Source organism: Planococcus citri, chromosome 4, assembly GCF_950023065.1.
Source record: "Planococcus citri chromosome 4, ihPlaCitr1.1, whole genome shotgun sequence".
In the NCBI taxonomy this organism is placed as follows: domain Eukaryota; kingdom Metazoa; phylum Arthropoda; class Insecta; order Hemiptera; family Pseudococcidae; genus Planococcus; species Planococcus citri.
The window spans coordinates 32,397,140-32,414,718 of record NC_088680.1 but is presented as its reverse complement, the minus strand read 5'-3'; the positions used below and the strand labels follow the sequence as shown (position 1 = coordinate 32,414,718).

General features: G+C 35.8%; 1 protein-coding gene across 4 annotated transcripts in view; it reads left to right on the top strand.

Annotated features, from left to right (window-relative positions):
* Window positions 1-17,579, top strand: part of aPKC (protein kinase C iota type) — a 146,673-nt gene that overhangs the window by 58,613 nt on the left and 70,481 nt on the right. For all 4 annotated transcript variants that reach the window (XR_010558114.1, XM_065359787.1, XM_065359786.1 and 1 more), the window contains 4 exons: window positions 769-819; window positions 2,363-2,448; window positions 12,207-12,387; window positions 15,593-15,685. Coding sequence is in view for 3 of the 4 variants with exons in the window: in XM_065359787.1 (XP_065215859.1) it covers window positions 769-819; window positions 2,363-2,448; window positions 12,207-12,387; window positions 15,593-15,685 (411 nt within the window). In the remaining variant the exon portion in view is untranslated. The remainder of the gene's footprint in view (window positions 1-768; window positions 820-2,362; window positions 2,449-12,206; window positions 12,388-15,592; window positions 15,686-17,579) is intronic.

The window sequence follows — 17,579 nt, the reverse complement described above, 5'->3', positions numbered from 1 at the left end:
TAATTTCAAAGTTTAGAGTTATATTTTTCCAGTTCTCACCGGACACCCGGTACATAGCTTGTTCAGCAGCTGCAACAGCTTCTCCTCCATATTCTGTTCAGGAAAATTCGTGATTTGCGTTCCTCAAAGTTTTGTCAGCTCGATGGCGGCCGGGGAGGGGGGGGTTTCTATATCAGCAATAGCTTGTTTATAGGAATCACTAACTCTAGACACGATAAACGCATTGATCCAGGACGAAATTTCTTTGACTCTCGTTTTCAATCGCAGATGCCTATAAGTAGTTGAAATCTTTAGTACCTGTATTCTGAGGTTCAGTTCCATGCAACTGTAATACGTACTTCTCTTCAATATTTTGAGCATATCAGATGCCACCAGATTATCCTTTATTGTGTTTTTTTCTTCTGAACTGGCGAGTTTGCCGTATATCATTGAAATGCATGGAAGTACCTCTGACATCGTCAGCATCAAACCTTATTCCATGCTTTTGGTTACTTCACTGTAGGGTTCTAAAATGGCTACAATATTTTCCAAAGTCTTTTCTTCTGCAGCCCTTGAAACTAATCTCATTTTACTAACCTGAAGAAGTAAAATGATTTTTATAAACATTTTTAAAACTTTCAATTTCACCCTCGCTCTGGACCCATTATCTACATGATATACTTATTCTATTTAAATTTCACACACCCAACTGCCAAAAAAAAAAAAAAAAATTACGAATAACTCACTGAGTATTTTGTACTCACAAACGTGTATATTTTTTTGTTACAGTGTTCCCGAATGAGCCACCTGCACCTGGTATGCCCTGTCAAGGAGAAGACAGTAAGTATCGATTTGGCTTTATAGTTGATTAATTTTCTCCGCCGCCGCTGGCATGGCAGCAGCGGCATAAACTTGGCCGGATTTTTCCTAAGGCCGGATGTGCTGTGCGAGAAGGAGAAAAACAGCGAGTCGTGCATTAAAAAAATGAGCCGACGAGAACGTTGTTAATTTGCGAAATAGACCGACGAAATGGGTATTTCTATCCAGATACGGAATGAAAAATATTTACTGCAGGGTTAGCTAACTACACCCTGCCTCATACCGGGTTGGGTTTTAATCTAATGGTATGATTTGCCGAATGGAAAAACATGTAGGGTAAAATGAGTATCAGTATGTGCTGCTTTTGACGTCGACGTGTGTGTGTTCGGCTGACTCGTGAAATTTGCTTAGCGTTTTTTGGGCTGCAATACAAACATCGAGGTGGCGTGATGCGAAAAGTCGAGCCGAAAGGTGGAAAAAAGCACAGCACGGTTGGAATAATCGAATTACCTTCTTGATGTAGTTGATTGGCTCTAGAGAATGGCGTGTTTGAGGAAATGACGTCTATACTTGGTAAGCAAACAGTGTAAATTGCGAGTTTTTTTTCGTTCATGTGTATAGCCGATGTATACCTTTTAACCTATACGAAGTGATGTGTTGATTTCACTTGTAGTATTATGTATTGTATATAGTGTATGTAATAAGATTGCAAATCAGTTGGCAGTTGGTGACGATATTTGTGGCGATAGAGATTTCATGTCAATTTTGAAGTTTGCTCCGTTTCTCTTTCACTGTATTTTTCTCAATCAGAGTCGATGAAATTCGTGTGACTTCTGACAAATCTGGGTTTTCGCCTCCTTCCAATTGAGATGAGTTTTAGAGACAGCACAAACCGTACGATTCGACAAGCAGTCGGAAAATCTTCCTGCCTCTTTTCCTCTCCTTTGTGACAAGGAATGGATATTTTCAAAAAATAGCTCAACATTTTATAAGAATTACTCAACTATTTGAAATATCACGGGCATTGATTCACGAGTAGAAATGCTCTTTTTGTGCAAGCACTGAAAAAGAGTACACAAAAATATGAAAATAATTTCTACAGTACCTCAACGAATGAACTCACCGTAGTGTTTATTTTTCTTGTGTAAAGTATTTTTTCTATATCATCTCAGCGATCGTATTCTTGCCATGTTCTTTTTGTTCTGAATTTTTCTTCGTTTCAGGGTAGCTACTAGATAGCTAATATCTCAAGCACTAAAAAACATTGACAGAAATATTGAAATAATTGCTAGAATAGCTTAACAATTGTTGAAATCTCGGAATGAAATCAATAAAAACTTCGTGATGATGGAAATGTCACGAAGAACGTCGCATCGTACGACGAAAAGATGAAAAAAGCTAAACGAAAACATTTGTTTGAAAATCTTCTCATCTCATCGTCACATTACGTCAATTATACTGCCAATTGAGAATAAATTTGTTGCACGACTGAATTGAAAAATCTTCGACGATTTTACGTCTTGCTTTTTTTCTATGTTGTTTTTTTTTTCTTGTCGTTTTATAGGAAGCATTTACAGAAGAGGTGCACGAAGATGGCGAAAATTATATAGGGTAAATGGGCATATATTCCAAGCGAAACGTTTCAATCGAGTGAGTAATTTTTATTCAATTATGTTTGTTTGAATATCGCATTATTAAATTACATCGTATTGCACTTGCAACGTAATCTAAGGTCAGGAAAATGTTTTTTCCCTTGGAACTGGTTCATAATTATCAAAAAATAACCGTTTCATCTTACCTATCAAGTTGGTTTGCAGAGATGCCTGTATTATTTATTTTTCTTTTATCTTTGAAGATTTTGTAAATGCAACTACAAATTGTCATGAATAGATTCGTGCAGATGTGGTTGAATAGGGCGACGTGTTTCTTTCGATTTACATTTTTGAAGGAGGGTACCAGTAAATTTAATGTACTTTTCGAATAGGAATTTTTATCTGAATTTGAATTTCGTTGTTTCAAAATTGACAACATGTGGTTTGGGTATGGCTAATTCTAGATGAGTTGACTTAGTTCTAGTAATTACCTAATGGTACCACAAACCGGTGCCCTGCACACTACTTATAGAGCATCTTCTGGAGGAGCTCTTCTTTCTCATCCTCCCCAATTATGATGGATTATTGTCGGGTACCTTCAAAAAAAATTCGAGCGGAATTCCCACCCCTCAACCCACTACCCCTGGACAGTATTGTCAGAAAACGCTTTTTGTGCGGAAAAAATTGATACCCGTAAGTAGTGGGGAGAAAATTCTGGTAACACGCGGAATGTGTTGGGGAAGCATGAGTCTTTCAACACGATTTTTTTTCACATTTTTTTATTACAGTGGTGGGGGTAAAATTGACAAAAGAAAACTTCGAACCGCCACAGCTCCGGATTGAAGGGTTGGGCTCAAAAACTGTTTTCGCCAAAGTGTGTCTTTTTACAAGTACTTATTTCTTCGTACAAATCCATAAAATTGAAATTGTGTTTTTTTTTATTTTGTAAAATTATGCGACATATGCGAAAAATGTATAGAACAAAAAATGTTGAGCGTCTTTCACCCTAGAAAACGCATTCAAAGGGTTGTCAAAACGTATGGGGCGAAAAATTCGAATTATACAGCAGACACTAGTAATTATGATGGCCAATCAAAATGCATTGCCATGACCTCATACACTTACAAGTTACAACAAAACCCTATCCGATGGTGCATGGTGTGGCCACATTTACTTCATAAAATATAGGTATTTTTGAAACTATAGAAAATTTAGAAAATGTAAGCCCTGAATTGAAAATAAATAAACATAAATGTATTCAAGTTATCAATGATGGTTGACTCCTGTAATTGACTTTAGCTGTTGGAGAGACCTAAATAATTATTAATGGGTGTGTTAGGAAGTTTTCATTTGTAATGGGGATATTTGATTCGTACATATATTATGATGATGATGATGATATTTCACCAAATTCTTTTTTATGATACCATTAGTATTCGGCAGGTCTTCCATCTGCAAAACGCTATAATGACATCAGGTAACAGTCTATAACGTCCGTAAATTTTTCCGGGTGGGTTAACATGTGCTTATTGACAAAGTATTATAATTGACATAATTGACAGTAGGTGAAATTACCAATATTCTCCAGTAGTATGAATTAAAGTAGTGGCAACGATAGGAGACACATAAGATCTCTTCCTAGTTTACCTTGCTTAGCTGCCATTACCTTCTTTATAGTGGCATTATCGGATACCGCACGAATTGTCCTCTTTTTTGGTACAGAAATCGACTAGATATGTAACAAAAATGTTTTCTAATAATAAATGGACACAATTTTATTTTACTACAAAATTAGCCTATAGGTATTACATATATTGAGTTTTGTTTCAAGCAAATCTCTTCTTAACTCTGCCAATAATGGAAAACGAAGACCCCTTTGAAGTTGCCATAAAAGCAGCATAAATTGTAAGTACAAGTACATACATAAATGTAAAAATCGAACATGACCATGGAAGAAATTTTCACACGAGACTTGATACATATTTGGGTAATAAGACACATTTTGATACTTGTTGTATACAATATTTTGATGGGGAAACACAAACTTATTGGAATAAGGTGATGGAAACTGTGAAGGTGTCTGATCTTGATCCTTGTTGGTCATTACACATACCTTTTCTTCCTTTTTCTCTTTTTCTTTTTCCTTTTCATCTCTCCATTTTGTTTTTTCAATCTCCAATTTCACAATCTCATCCCTTATTTCTTTCAATACTTTCTCCATTTTCTCTACATCTAATTTTCCCCTGTCAGTGGCAACCACAGCATCGATCTCTTGCACTAGTTTGTTTAGTTCTAATTCGTCTTTTACTTTCAGAAATTCTCTGGTATTGGGATCGCGGGGTGGTAGTCCATTAACTATGTACTCTATCAGGTTTTTGAACGCCATTTTTACGTCTAGTTTTTTACACAGATTAATTATTTTCTTTACGTATTCTTTGTAGGTTTCATTTTCGTTTTTTTTTTACTGGTTTTGTTTATAATTTACCATAAAGTTTTCAGTAATGTCTTTCCAAGTATTTGCCTTGTCATTTTCCCTAAGTTGTCTGAAAAATCGAATTTCAGTAATTTCGAGGGATTGGATGAAATTTTTAATTGTTTCTTCGTCGTTCCATTCATTTATTTTTTTTATAAGACTGAAATTTTCTAAAGTTTCTTCTATGTTTTCAACATCAAATTTGGGGAATTTTGGTTCCTCTTTTACAATAATTTTTTCTTCAGTCATTTTGAATAATTCAGTTTGACTATAATTATCCCTAGTTTCTTTTTTTGATGTTGAAGGAATTGTTTTGTTTTCGATATCAGAAGAGCTTTCTTTTAAAAGTGGTTTTAATCCAGTTTTGGTTTGAGTTTTTCTAATTTTTTCATGTGGTTCATACAACTCATCATTTTCTAAATTATAAAATTTTGTCAAGTATTCAAAAATCTGTTTTTGTTGCCTCAAATATTGAGCTAAGTAATACCTAGCCTGATCTTTTTCAGATCTTTTTGTGCTATTAGAGCTAAATGATTTGAGGGGTAATTCTAATTTTAAAATTTAATTTAATTCATTTACTAGTTCTAGGGGAATAGATTTAACCCAATCAGAAGGAGAAGACATGGTAGGAACATTTGGATAACATTTTGTTAATTTTAGGAGAAATAGACACACACGATTGTTGCCAAGCACCTACGATACCTTTGACTCATTTTGATTTGGGGTGAAATTTCTTTTTTTGAAGTTGATCTTCTTCGTGCCTTTGACTCGATATTGGATTCGTTGACCAGTTTTTGGCATCGCTTCGCTCGTGGAATTACAGTTCTCCCCTGTACAATGAAGAAATTTCGAAAAATTTTATAGTTGACTTTAAAAATGTTGAGATTATACAAACTGAATTCGTTCATTAAAAATGATGCTGTCATGTTTCTTGAATTACAAAACTTTCCAAAGCAAAAGTTGTCACATTCTAGAAATATTCACAATATTTACTCAAATTATATGGAAAAAGCATTTCCAGAAAACTTTTCGTGATGTGTTACGACTTTATAAAAACTATGGTAAAAAATTATTGCTTGAGTGAAGTGAGAGCGAGCACATTTCCGAAAATTAGGCCCCAAAAAAATTAAAGTAGATCAAAAAGCGCTCCATGATTACGAGTTCAAATTCGTGAATTTCAGTATTATTCAGTATTCAGTAGATATAAATATGTTCTCGCCAAAATGACATCGGTGATGAAGAGTTTAAATTCTCAAATTATAATTTTTACGAACAATGACCAGTTCTATCACCGCAAGCTGAGTATATTTACATAAAATACACATAATGAAATAAACAAAAACGATATCCTACATAATTATTCATTTCATGGTGATGGAAAAACAAACTTTGCCTCTGAAACAGGCTACGGATCCGATCAAATACACCGTTTTATTTTCCAAATTCGATTATTCCTGGGGCTCGTTGGGTCTTTCTTCCCCTGCGGGTGCCCCCATGACCTCAACATCCTTATATTCTTCCTCTACGAAAGCAGGAGGTAATGGCTGAAAAAAACAAAAAAAAAAATAATAAAAATAAAAAAATAATAATAATAAATATATAAATAACTAAATAATTACAACACTCTCACCGCTAAGTATACATTAGGCTACAAATACTTATAAACAATTTCACTTACAATATTTCTGGTTCCCTTCCTTTGTGCCTTAACAGCACCCAGCACTGCTAGATGCTTTCTACACCAAAATGGCCTTTGTGGCATTTTTTCAATGGGGTACTCAGGACTGACCTACAACAAATAAATAAATAAAAAAAAATCCTACAGCAATAACTACAAAATATTGAAATTAAGTGTATACTTACATAAGGTTGTTTGGGTAAAGGAAGTACTCCATCCCACTTTGCATATCGAAATTCTCGTCTCGTTTTTGTTTCCTTGTCGTAACAATCAATTTTTGGCACCACGGGAGATGATATATAGATAATTGTTTTTTCAACGAATGTAGGACCGCGCTGAATTAATTTTTCAACAAACGTAGGACCGCGCTATTTCGTTCACATTACAAAAAAAATTTTAAAAATCCGATTTATAGAACATTGAATTTCTGTTCAGGTGCCATATATGGTGCAGAGACCAACTGAATAAAAAAGGCGAACACATCTTGCCAATGCACCATATCGAATAATACATATATATATTTTGTCGTCGTATATATAACCATTACACCTCTTAATAATAAGTATACCTACGAGTGTTTATTATGAATGTAGATATGTATTCGCAATATCAGCGTTTTTTCCCTTGTCACCATTTCTAAGGCGAGCGCGATACCAATATTTACAAATATGTCGTGAGTCGGCGACATGTGTACCTACGGTACCACAGTGACTCCAGGGAGGCTGCAGACCCTGACTGTGATTGGCGTATTCCTAAAGAACTCTATTAGGTAGTGCCTTACCAGGAGCCAATCCAGCTTATCTCATCGACAGTCCAACTTCGGAATTGCCAGCTTCTTGATCTTGAGGTCTGCGCATTTCTGTACTAAATTTTTAAGGGTTATTACAAAGGTAAAAAGAACCTTTTAGCGAGAAGTTTGTTAGATTAGGAAGAAATAACTCTTGCTTCTCAGTTTTTACTATTTATTAGTGCAAAGCTTTTCAAACACCAAGTGTTCATCATCAGGCTTAAATCACTATTGAACAAAATAACCAAGTCTACAAGCTTATATACTAGTGTACAAGGGTGTGGTAGTTTAACAGTACAAGGGTGTGGCAGTACAAGGGTGTGGTCATGTGGAAGAGGGTGTGGTTGTAGGTGAGGATGTGGTAGGAGTCATGTCTTCAAGTTTGGTTTTAATAACAGAAAGTAGGATATTTTCTAAGGGTTTTAAGTCATTATTTAGTAAATTTGTTTTGTTTTTCTTCATGGCTATTGCTTCCCTAATGTTTAATTGAGATGGTTTATCTATTTTTTGTATGAGGTTCAGGTTTTCAAAGGAAGTAGTGTGGTTGGTGGCAATGAGATGATCTGAGAGAGCAGACTTATTTTCATATTTGTATTTAGCATAATAAAGATGTTCCTTGAACCTTTTTTTGATGTTTCTTTTGGTTTGACCTATATAAATTCCTTGGCAATCTTTACATTTGATTTTGTAGATGCCACTACAGTCTTCAGGTTTGTCTTTGTCTTTAGTGTTACCAAGAAGGTTTTTAATTTTGTTATCATTGGTGAAAATGGGTTGTATGTTGTGTTTTCTGAAGACTGTTTTCATTTTATTTGTGAGAGGGGGATAGTAACTGATCCTAACTCTTTTGACATCATCTTTTTCAGCAATAAAAGTTGTGGCATCTCTGATTAGTTTTTTGTTTTCATGTTTTCTTATAAGTTTTTGGATAGATGTTTTTGTGTAGCCAAGGTTGGAAGCAATAGACATGATGTTTTTTATTTCTTTATTTTGGTTATTTTTATTTAGGGGGAGATTTAAACACCTGTGTATCATGCTGTTGAAAGCAGCAAATTTTTGGTTCCAAGGCTGGAAAGAGTCTGAAGGAATGTAGTTATTGGTGTGGGTGGGTTTTCTATAGATATCAAATTCAAGATGGTCAGAATGTCTAATGATTAACATGTCCAGAAAAGGGAGTTTGTTTTGTTGTTCAAGCTCATAAGTGAATTTGATGGTAGGATAGAGACTATTTAAAGCATTGAGGAATTCCTCAATGTTGAAGTCTTCAGGAATGATACACAGGATGTCATCAACATATCTAAACCATGCTTTGGGAAAGTTTTTATTGTTCTTTTTGAATTTTGTCTCAAGGTGGCTCATGAAAAAATTTGCCAAAAAGGGAGATAAGGGGTTGCCCATAGCTGTGCCTCCTGTTTGTTTGTAGTAAGTTCCATTTATTTGGAAAATGTTTTGGGAAGTGCATAATTTTATAGTATTCATATAATGGGTTATTTCTTTTTTGTTGATATTTTGTTCTTTTAGCCAGTTTTCTATCATTTCTAAAGTCTCAGGAATAGGCACACTGGGGAAAAGATTTTGTACATCAAAAGATATGAGCCTGTCTGTGTCATTAATAGTAATCCCTTGCAGTTTTTCTGCAAGTTCATAATTATTTTTAACTTGAAGAGTTTCAGGAAAAGGAAGGTTTTGGAGGTTACAAAGGAGTTTTTTGGCAATGTTATAGGAAGGAGAGTTGATATTGGCCACAATTGGTCTCATAGGATAGTTAGGTTTATGGATCTTGGGAAGACAGTACATTTTAGGAACTTTAGGATTGGAAGGAAAAGGAGTGTTATTAAGGAAGGGAGTAGTTTTCACCAAACTTTTCACTTCTTTCACCATTTTATCCACAGGATCACTTTTTAACTTCTCATAAGGTCCTTCATTAAGAAGGGTTTCACACTTTTCCAAGTATTCATCTTTCTTCATTATCACTACGGTGTTTCCCTTGTCTGCTTTCATATAGTAGACACCTTTCTGTCTCAAGCTTTTGATGGTGTTGTTGTGGGGATGAAATGGAATTCTTGTTGGTTTATGGGTTTTGATGATGTCTACCACTTCTTTCTTTATGCTGATTTTTGTTTCTGAGGTCTCTCTCCACAATGAAGCATCCACATCAGAAATAATATCTTCAATAGGAGGCCTCATGGGTGGTAAAGAGAATTTTAGACCCTTGTTTAGAAGATCCAATTCTTCTTTGGAGAACACCACATCAGTTAGGTTTTTCACATACACAGTAGTCTCATTAACACCATTACTGTCACTGCCACTGACACTAACAACATTGCTAACACCACTATGGTTACTTTTTTCTTTTAACAGATTTTTCAACTTTTTGTTTTGTGAATTTCTTTTCTTTCTCTTTTTCTCCTCCTCAATTGATCTGAACATCTTTCTTTCCATTTCATCCCACTGCAGTTTTGGTATGGTCTGGCTTAGTTTTTTGTGAAGTGCATATAGTTCCACTTCTATGCTGGATCTTTTTGCATACAGGCTGTGAAGCTCAGAGCTTAACCAATAGGTTTTGGCTTTCTCTAGAGCCCTTTTTGTGGAAGGAGTTTTCACTTTACTGTTAAACACCATGGGTTCAAAATAGTCTTTATCGGGTACGGGTACAGGTTCGGGTATTCCTCATTTCATTTTTCGGGTACGGGTACGGGTACGGGTACCGGTTTGAAGCCCTGGCGCCAGTGCATACTCCAGGAAGTACCGCATGAGATCTTCGTCGATTTCTTCCAGGGTGAAGATGTCATTGGATGTTGGGATGTTGTTAGTATCCTCCCCTAACTTCCGCTCTGGATTTGAATGTTCAAAGCTTCTTCTCTTTGGTCTAGTAATCTCTTTACATGAGCAAGTGTACGCGGGGCCGGGCAGCGGCCAAGCCCCGCTGATTGGTAGAAACGTTCCTTATCCCCCCTTAGGACCATATATTGCGTTGGCGCTGGGTATACATGATGGAAAAATATTAGGCTGTATGGGTGTCCCAACTCCCCACTGATTAGTGAGTAGTTGGTCCAAGGCCCTATCTGCTATCCTACTAGCCACGTTCTGTTCTTCGCAAATATAAGAATATTCTGCTGACTTTAGCCAAGATTCTCGAGTCGCCGTTCCGTCGACGACGTTCCATATACGAGCACGGCGGAGATCTGCTGTCTACTCGAATATGCGGCAGAGGCCCCAACATTGCCAAGTATATAAAATTTATAGCCATAGACGAGCGATGTCTGCACCGTGTACCCTTTCGAACCTCGCTTTTCGGGCGTATTGCGGCGAAAACGAAACGAAGTTAATTGAATAAAGGTTTTTCCAATTTTTGACGTTCATCCTGTATGCGTTCAGCCATCGAACAAGTGAACAGTGCAGGGTACATAGTATATGAGGAAATCTAGTCGAGCGAAAGATGTACATCGCATATACGCGAATACATTATACATCATACTAACTGTATATAAGCTAATCCTAATATTCCTACTGCAGTAAATATTGGGGCCAGGAGAGGGCCAATGTGTGTTTTTATGGCGGTCTTGTATGTATTTTCCCCATTCGTCTATAAATTATCTAATAGCCGATTTTAAAATGTGGAAATGAAATATGTAAAGTGAATACGAGCTCGTCGATCTTTGTGATGATGTTACCAGTCTTTTTTTTTCAAGCTTAAGGTACGGTTTTTTTTTATTTTTCATTTTGTAGGCGTATAATGTATAAATGGGTATTTGCTATTACCAGTGGTATTAAGGAGGCAGAAATAGAGCCGAGGTTGTTTTTTTTTTTACGGAATATAAGAAAGCCATTTACTTGGTTGGGATTTTGTGTGACATGTGATGCGACGTTTGCACCGAGTTGTTTATGTGTTTTGTCATTTGCTCGAGTTCTATTCATTCTTGTGAAAAATAAAGGGGGAAAAATGACATCGAAATTAATCGAATTTCGATGTGTAATTCGACGACCGACGACGACGCGACGTAGAAGTTTCATCGGCACGAAACCTGTCATCCGACTCGAATATAAATAAACAGAGCTCATTTCGCGTCGTACAGAATGTCCAACTCTGACTTCTACCCAAGTCATTAATCAGCCGTGAAATGAGCAACTTTTTAAACTAATAAATTGGTCTCGAGTAAATTTGTTACTTGCGAAATTGTTAATGGATAAAGTTGTTGTTTTCGCGAAAGAAAAAAAAATGTCGGTTCAGCGCGAAAAGGTCGGAGATGAGGTGAAGTGGAACTGACATGACGCATGGTTTGAAAACGAGTAGAAATTTTGCCCACTTGTGTCCCTACTGGCTGATACTCTAACGCCTTTTTTTCTGCGCTGTTTTCGGTGATCTCGTTTAAGATTTTGGGTCTTCGAAAAGGGGCCGAAGTCGGACATCCAAGCGTCAGAATTGCAGAATAATTTTTTACTTAACGATTTAAAATTGATATTAGCTTACCTTCTTTTGTGCTTGTGGTAGACCATATTACGAAACGAAATCCATTCATTAAAATAAATATGATGTACAATATTAGCAATCTCTGCAACCATATTTCATATTTGTGATAAAATAATAAAATTTAACCTACTCCCAATTCTCCATGTTAATGTCCGTTTCTCTTATTCCAAAATCATCCATTAAATATTAGTTCCCAAACAAATCATAATGATGGCAATGTAATTTTTGATAATTTTTTAAAAATGTGTAGAGCTTTTTTTTTGAGTACATAATTAATTTTTCAATCATCCAGTTTCCAAGCTGCAAAATTTTTCATCAAATACAAAGTCAGCTGCCGAATATTTTGTGGCATAAATTATGTTATAATGAAAAATGGTTTGATTTCTTTTTTTTCATGCATTCCATAGCGAGCGTTTTGCGCATACTGTCACGACCGCATATGGGGTCTGGGCCGGCAGGGTTTCAAATGCATTCAGTGTAAATTACTTATCCATAAGAAATGCCACAAACTGATACAAAAGCCTTGCACCAGCGAATGCGTCGAACCATTCCAAAGAGATGATACGAACGGAGAACCATCGGCAGCCAGTGAGTATAAATTACAAATACGTTCTTATTTATTATTGTAATTCAGGTTAAACATGCGATTGACTTGTTGATTGAGTTAGCCAATTAAATAACGTGAATTGTAGTCCTATTTCTTGGTCAGAATTTGAGGACTGGAATAGAATGACCAATTCCAACGTGAATAGTGAGTGTCGATGGGTACTGGGTAGCAATTCATGAGGTTTAATAACAGATGAAGCTAACCGATTCGTCATACTTTCTTTACCTATTTCACGAAGTCGTGCTAAAGTAATTGATATAAATTATGATTTTTGAAACTGATTTCAAGGTTGAAAAAAAGCTAAATCTTTTTATTTTTCACAGCCCTGAATTTTAATTACCTACAGTTATATTAAGTAATGTTTTCAATAACTTCTTCTGACAAATAAGTTGAAATAATGAGATTTGCAACTAGTTGAAGATTGAAGAAAAAGTTGAGAGCTGGTTTTTGGTTCCCAGTTGGTTCAAGATTGAAAATAATTTTGCAGCCTCTCGTCTCTCTTATAATTACATGATTAGAACCGGTTTCAAATTTGCAACTAATTCAAGATTGAAAAGAGCTGATACCTTACCTACACAACTCGTTTGTTATATGAAAATGTGCAGTTGCTCGTGAATTGTGGTGTTAAGAATTTCCATCTCGGTACTACTGACCCGAGGTGAATCGGTTCTCCTATCCATGGTTTGAAAATCGATTTGTGTTCCTCAAAACGAAGACCACGGAAAGTTTATTTCTGCATCCCATCACCCATGCTCCACTAAAATGGTTTCATTATCGACTGGATCCCTTGATGTGTACCTCCCCCAACGAGCCTGTCGTTCCTGAAAATTGGAAAATTCCTCCCCTCCAACATTCTAATATGATTTGGTTTTGGTGAACCAGCTATCTGGTAGTTCTCCATGAGCTATATGTAAGTACCGAGTTCGTTAATTCAAAAAAATTGGTGTAAATGAACTCCTGATCCCTCAAGCTTATTTGAAAGGGGAACTGCTTACACACGAGCTTGGTTTGGTGAATTTTCGTAATTTATAGATAACTTTATAAGGAATACGTACATAAATTAGTACTTTTTGACTTCCAAAAACTAATTTCCTCAATCGATACCCGAGTTAGGTAACCTTTTTTAAGCTTATTCGAAAGGGAAATGGATAACGAATAAAGTTAGTCTTATACTTGCATTTTTGTGTTTTGAGGTCATTTTTCACTTGACTGTATGATTGAAGTGAAATTTTCCCCTAAAAACTCATTTTTTTGGAGGTTCTCCAAATGTCAAACTTTTAACAAACTTGAAAGCAATTTTGAAATATTTTTGAAATTATGTCAAAATATTTGAATTTGTGACAATGTTTAGCAAATACAAAAGTTACCAAAAGTGAGCATTTTTATGTGTCAACATGAACTATTATCAAAAAAAAAAAAAAAAAAAAAAAAAAAACATTACTATTTACGATTGTTTGATTCTGGAGTGGCACAACTCCTCCTCACACCACAGTAGTAATCCCTTTTTTTGAATATTTATTGCCTTCTATCATACGTAGAATTTTGCTTTGATACTATTGGCAACGATAATCTGTCGCTAAGGGAAAAAAATGATTATTTTATGTGTATTGAGAGGGGGCCATAGGTTTCTTTAAATTGTGATACATTTTACAGTCTGTGGTGCTCAACACCACGCCAATCTAGATAGCTCGCGAGCGACGACACTAACGACAGTACACAAAGCAATGCTAAAGGAATGCGTATATTTCCGTACTGACAATTCAGTAATAATACCATAGGAAAACGTCTTACAAGGGAAGCCCCCACGTGAAAATCTCCGATTTGCATGAAACTTGGACTGTTGGAAAGAGGACCTCAAAAAACACCCATCCTTCAATTTGTAGCTGCTCAAGTTGATTTTTCGATTTTTGGCAAGCGTTTGAAGTTTTTGTACACAGGTAAAGCTGTTCAACTCAGAAATCTGGAAAAAACTACAAATATCCATTTCTCTCGTGTATCAACTACCTGAGCTCAAATTTGGGCCAAAGGTAGTCTTCTAGATACCTGATCGACTCATACCACCATTGGCCGGATCCGGCCTCCCGGTCAGAAAACAGGATTTTTTAATGGTTTTTCTATAATTTTCGGTGAATTCGAAAAATGGCCGTTTCTCCCCACCACATCAACTTGAGCAGCTGAAATTTTGGGCAAAAGGTCTATGCTTGATACCTAATCGACTAATACTACTGCCGGCTGAATCTGGAATTATCATCAGAAAACAAATTTTCTGACCATCTGGTGGTTTATAAACGCTTTTGGAAAATTTGAAAAATCAGTAAAATCTGTTCTTGTAATGAACTTTAGGAGTTCAACATTTACTTTCAACGCCCTTTCTTTCATTTCCATCATCACCTCTTCAGGGTTTTCTAGGTTTATGTACTGAGCTAAAAAAAAAAAGAAAAAAAAATGATAGGTAGGTAGCAGGTACATTACTACATTATTTGTGTATTAAGTTTTTTTTTTTTTTTTTTAAAGTGAACCTACTTACAATGATTTTGATGATGATGCTGATTAAGTTGTGGTGAATGCCATGAAATTGCACCTTGTTGAGGATCCAATATACAGGTATCCGGTTGCTATCACTTCTGGCTCAATTTGCAAGTCAATTGCTATCTCTTCTAGAATATTGCATCGAACCGAACCATTCGTCCTTACCTCGCCAATTTCGTTCAATCGACGAAGTATGGTCATTGAAAAAAGAACGAATTCGAATGACTGCCTGTTTTCTTTTTTTTTGGTCTACTGCTGTTTCATCAAGGGCGATAGAAAATAACTCTCTGTACTGGGCAAAAAATGACGTGAAAGGAAAATGAAAAAAAGCTACGATGATTAATTTACCCAATTAATCGCCAACAATGGAAAGCGACGTTTAGAGGACTGAAAAAAAAAAAAATGAGAAATAGAAAATTGATAAAGAGTAAAAGAAAAAAAAAGCGAAAGGAAAATATTGACGAATGGTTGGTTCGATTCGGCCGCCTGGCCTTTGTACGAATCGATTCTTGCTGCCGAGCAATTGCGCGTATTATTTAAAAGCAACGAGGCCAGGTCGTCGGGGCAAAGCTTAAAGGGTATTTATTTTTAATCAATTCAACGCGAATTTGTGTGTATTTATTTCTTCTTCTTGTTTTTTTTTCACCGTATGTTTAGCCACCCCTTCGCCGGACTTACCAACGGAAGGAAAAGATTTCGGCGAGCCGATATTAGACGCTTCGGTTGATTCGGTACCTATCGAGGATCCGGGTAAGTGCGCAGATTTAAGATACTGTATCCCATAAGACGACGTAAATTTTAAACGAACCGAACAACGGAAGAAAAAAAGAGTTGAGCGCCAGAATTGAACGATGGGGTGGGGTTTTTATTGAGTTGTGTTCTAGATTTGGTGGCGATGTCGGTGGATTTTTACGCTGACGTCGCTATGTCGTCGTTGTAGTTGTCCCATAAAATCCCCGAGATTGGCTTGGTCTTTTTTCCTCTTCTTTTTCAAAGGATGGATATTTACGACGAATTTATTAGTAGTTTATCCTCGTTTGTGAGATTTTTTTTGAAAAGTATACCTATACCGGTAGCGTATGACCGTTTTATATAGCTGTGGATGCTGAGTGCTCTACCTAGCTATGGGTTGTAGGTAGTTATTATGGGTATGATGATGATGAATAAGGGTATATGGAGTACGAAGGGATCAATTTTATAGACAGTTTGGCGCCACATATGTTATGCACCCTACTTTACATCTGTCAAGTTTTCACAACGTTTTAACGAGCGAATTAGGCAAATGCTTTCCTATATTCGTTCGAGCAGTAAAATCCACCCACTTCGGTGCCTTTTTCTGCCGAATTTTCCTACAGTCGAGTTGAATCTTTTTGTCACTCGCGTGATATTATGGCATGGATAGGTGCAGGAAGCAGGAGTAGATTTACGTAAATGCTTTGAAGGAAGCTGCCTAGGGCGGAAATTTTTGAGCTTATTTTTAAAACATATCTAATCATTTGCCAAAAAAAATATGCAAATTTGAATAATTATTTGCATTTGTAAAACGCATTCTTGATGAAGATTTATGACCTTTTCTAATTGAATTGATTTAGGCACAAGTTTCTAAAATCTATTTGTAAGTACTTAAATATCATAATAATCATAAAACTTGAACAAAATATAGTGGTACAAAAAATATTAAAACATGCACCCTTCCAAGCATCGTTTTGGCAATTCTATCTACAAGACACGAAATTTCGACTCCATTTTTTTCGTTTCAATAACATTTGATATCAATATTTCATCAATTCGAACGTCATAAAAATTCCACTTTTCAATCGAAATACCTACTCGTATGAAACAAAATTACAACCATGTCAAATTTCATCGAAATATCTCAAACATAACAAAAAAAAAAAAAAAGGTCCAGCTTTTAAATTAAAATTTAAATCAAGATTAGCACCGTTCTGGTATCTCACGACATATTCCATCACAAATTCGTTTGAACACATAGAGTTCCATTTCTGATCATTCAAATTAAAAAAAAATATTCTTTTAGACATAAAATTCCCCTAAGTAATACTTAGTTTCATGCCTACAAAACAACCCCCCCCCCCCCAACAAAAACAAAATACTGAAGGAAGGAAACAATACTAAGATTTAAAATATTCCTGAAGAAAATAATAATAATTGTCTTACCATTTATGCTTCCAATCCCACGAATAAAGTCGGGTCATAAAATATTTGGTTGAAAAACCTTAAGACTTTCAGACATAACAAAGATCTCAAATAATGAGAGTCAATGTAAATGCGGCCTACACAAAGGCGGTCTATCAACACCAATGCTTAAGCAGGCCTCCTTAATTCAACTACTCTTAAACCAAAGAAGAGGAGGTTAACTCAACTCTGTATTCTTTGTGTTAAGGGCAGAGGAATACGAGTACTTCCTAAGGCTCTTTCAGCTATGCAAAAAATATATCAATTCTTCGATAGCCAGAAGAGATCTGCTCTCTACCAGTGATTTTGTTGAGTTTATATACTGTGAAAAAGGTGGGTGCACTATGCTTTCAGCTTATGAGGAATCTTTCTTACAGTCTATAATCAGCTGACTGAGTATGATCCTTTGGAGTAAAACTAAACAGCTGACTGATATATGAAATTAGTT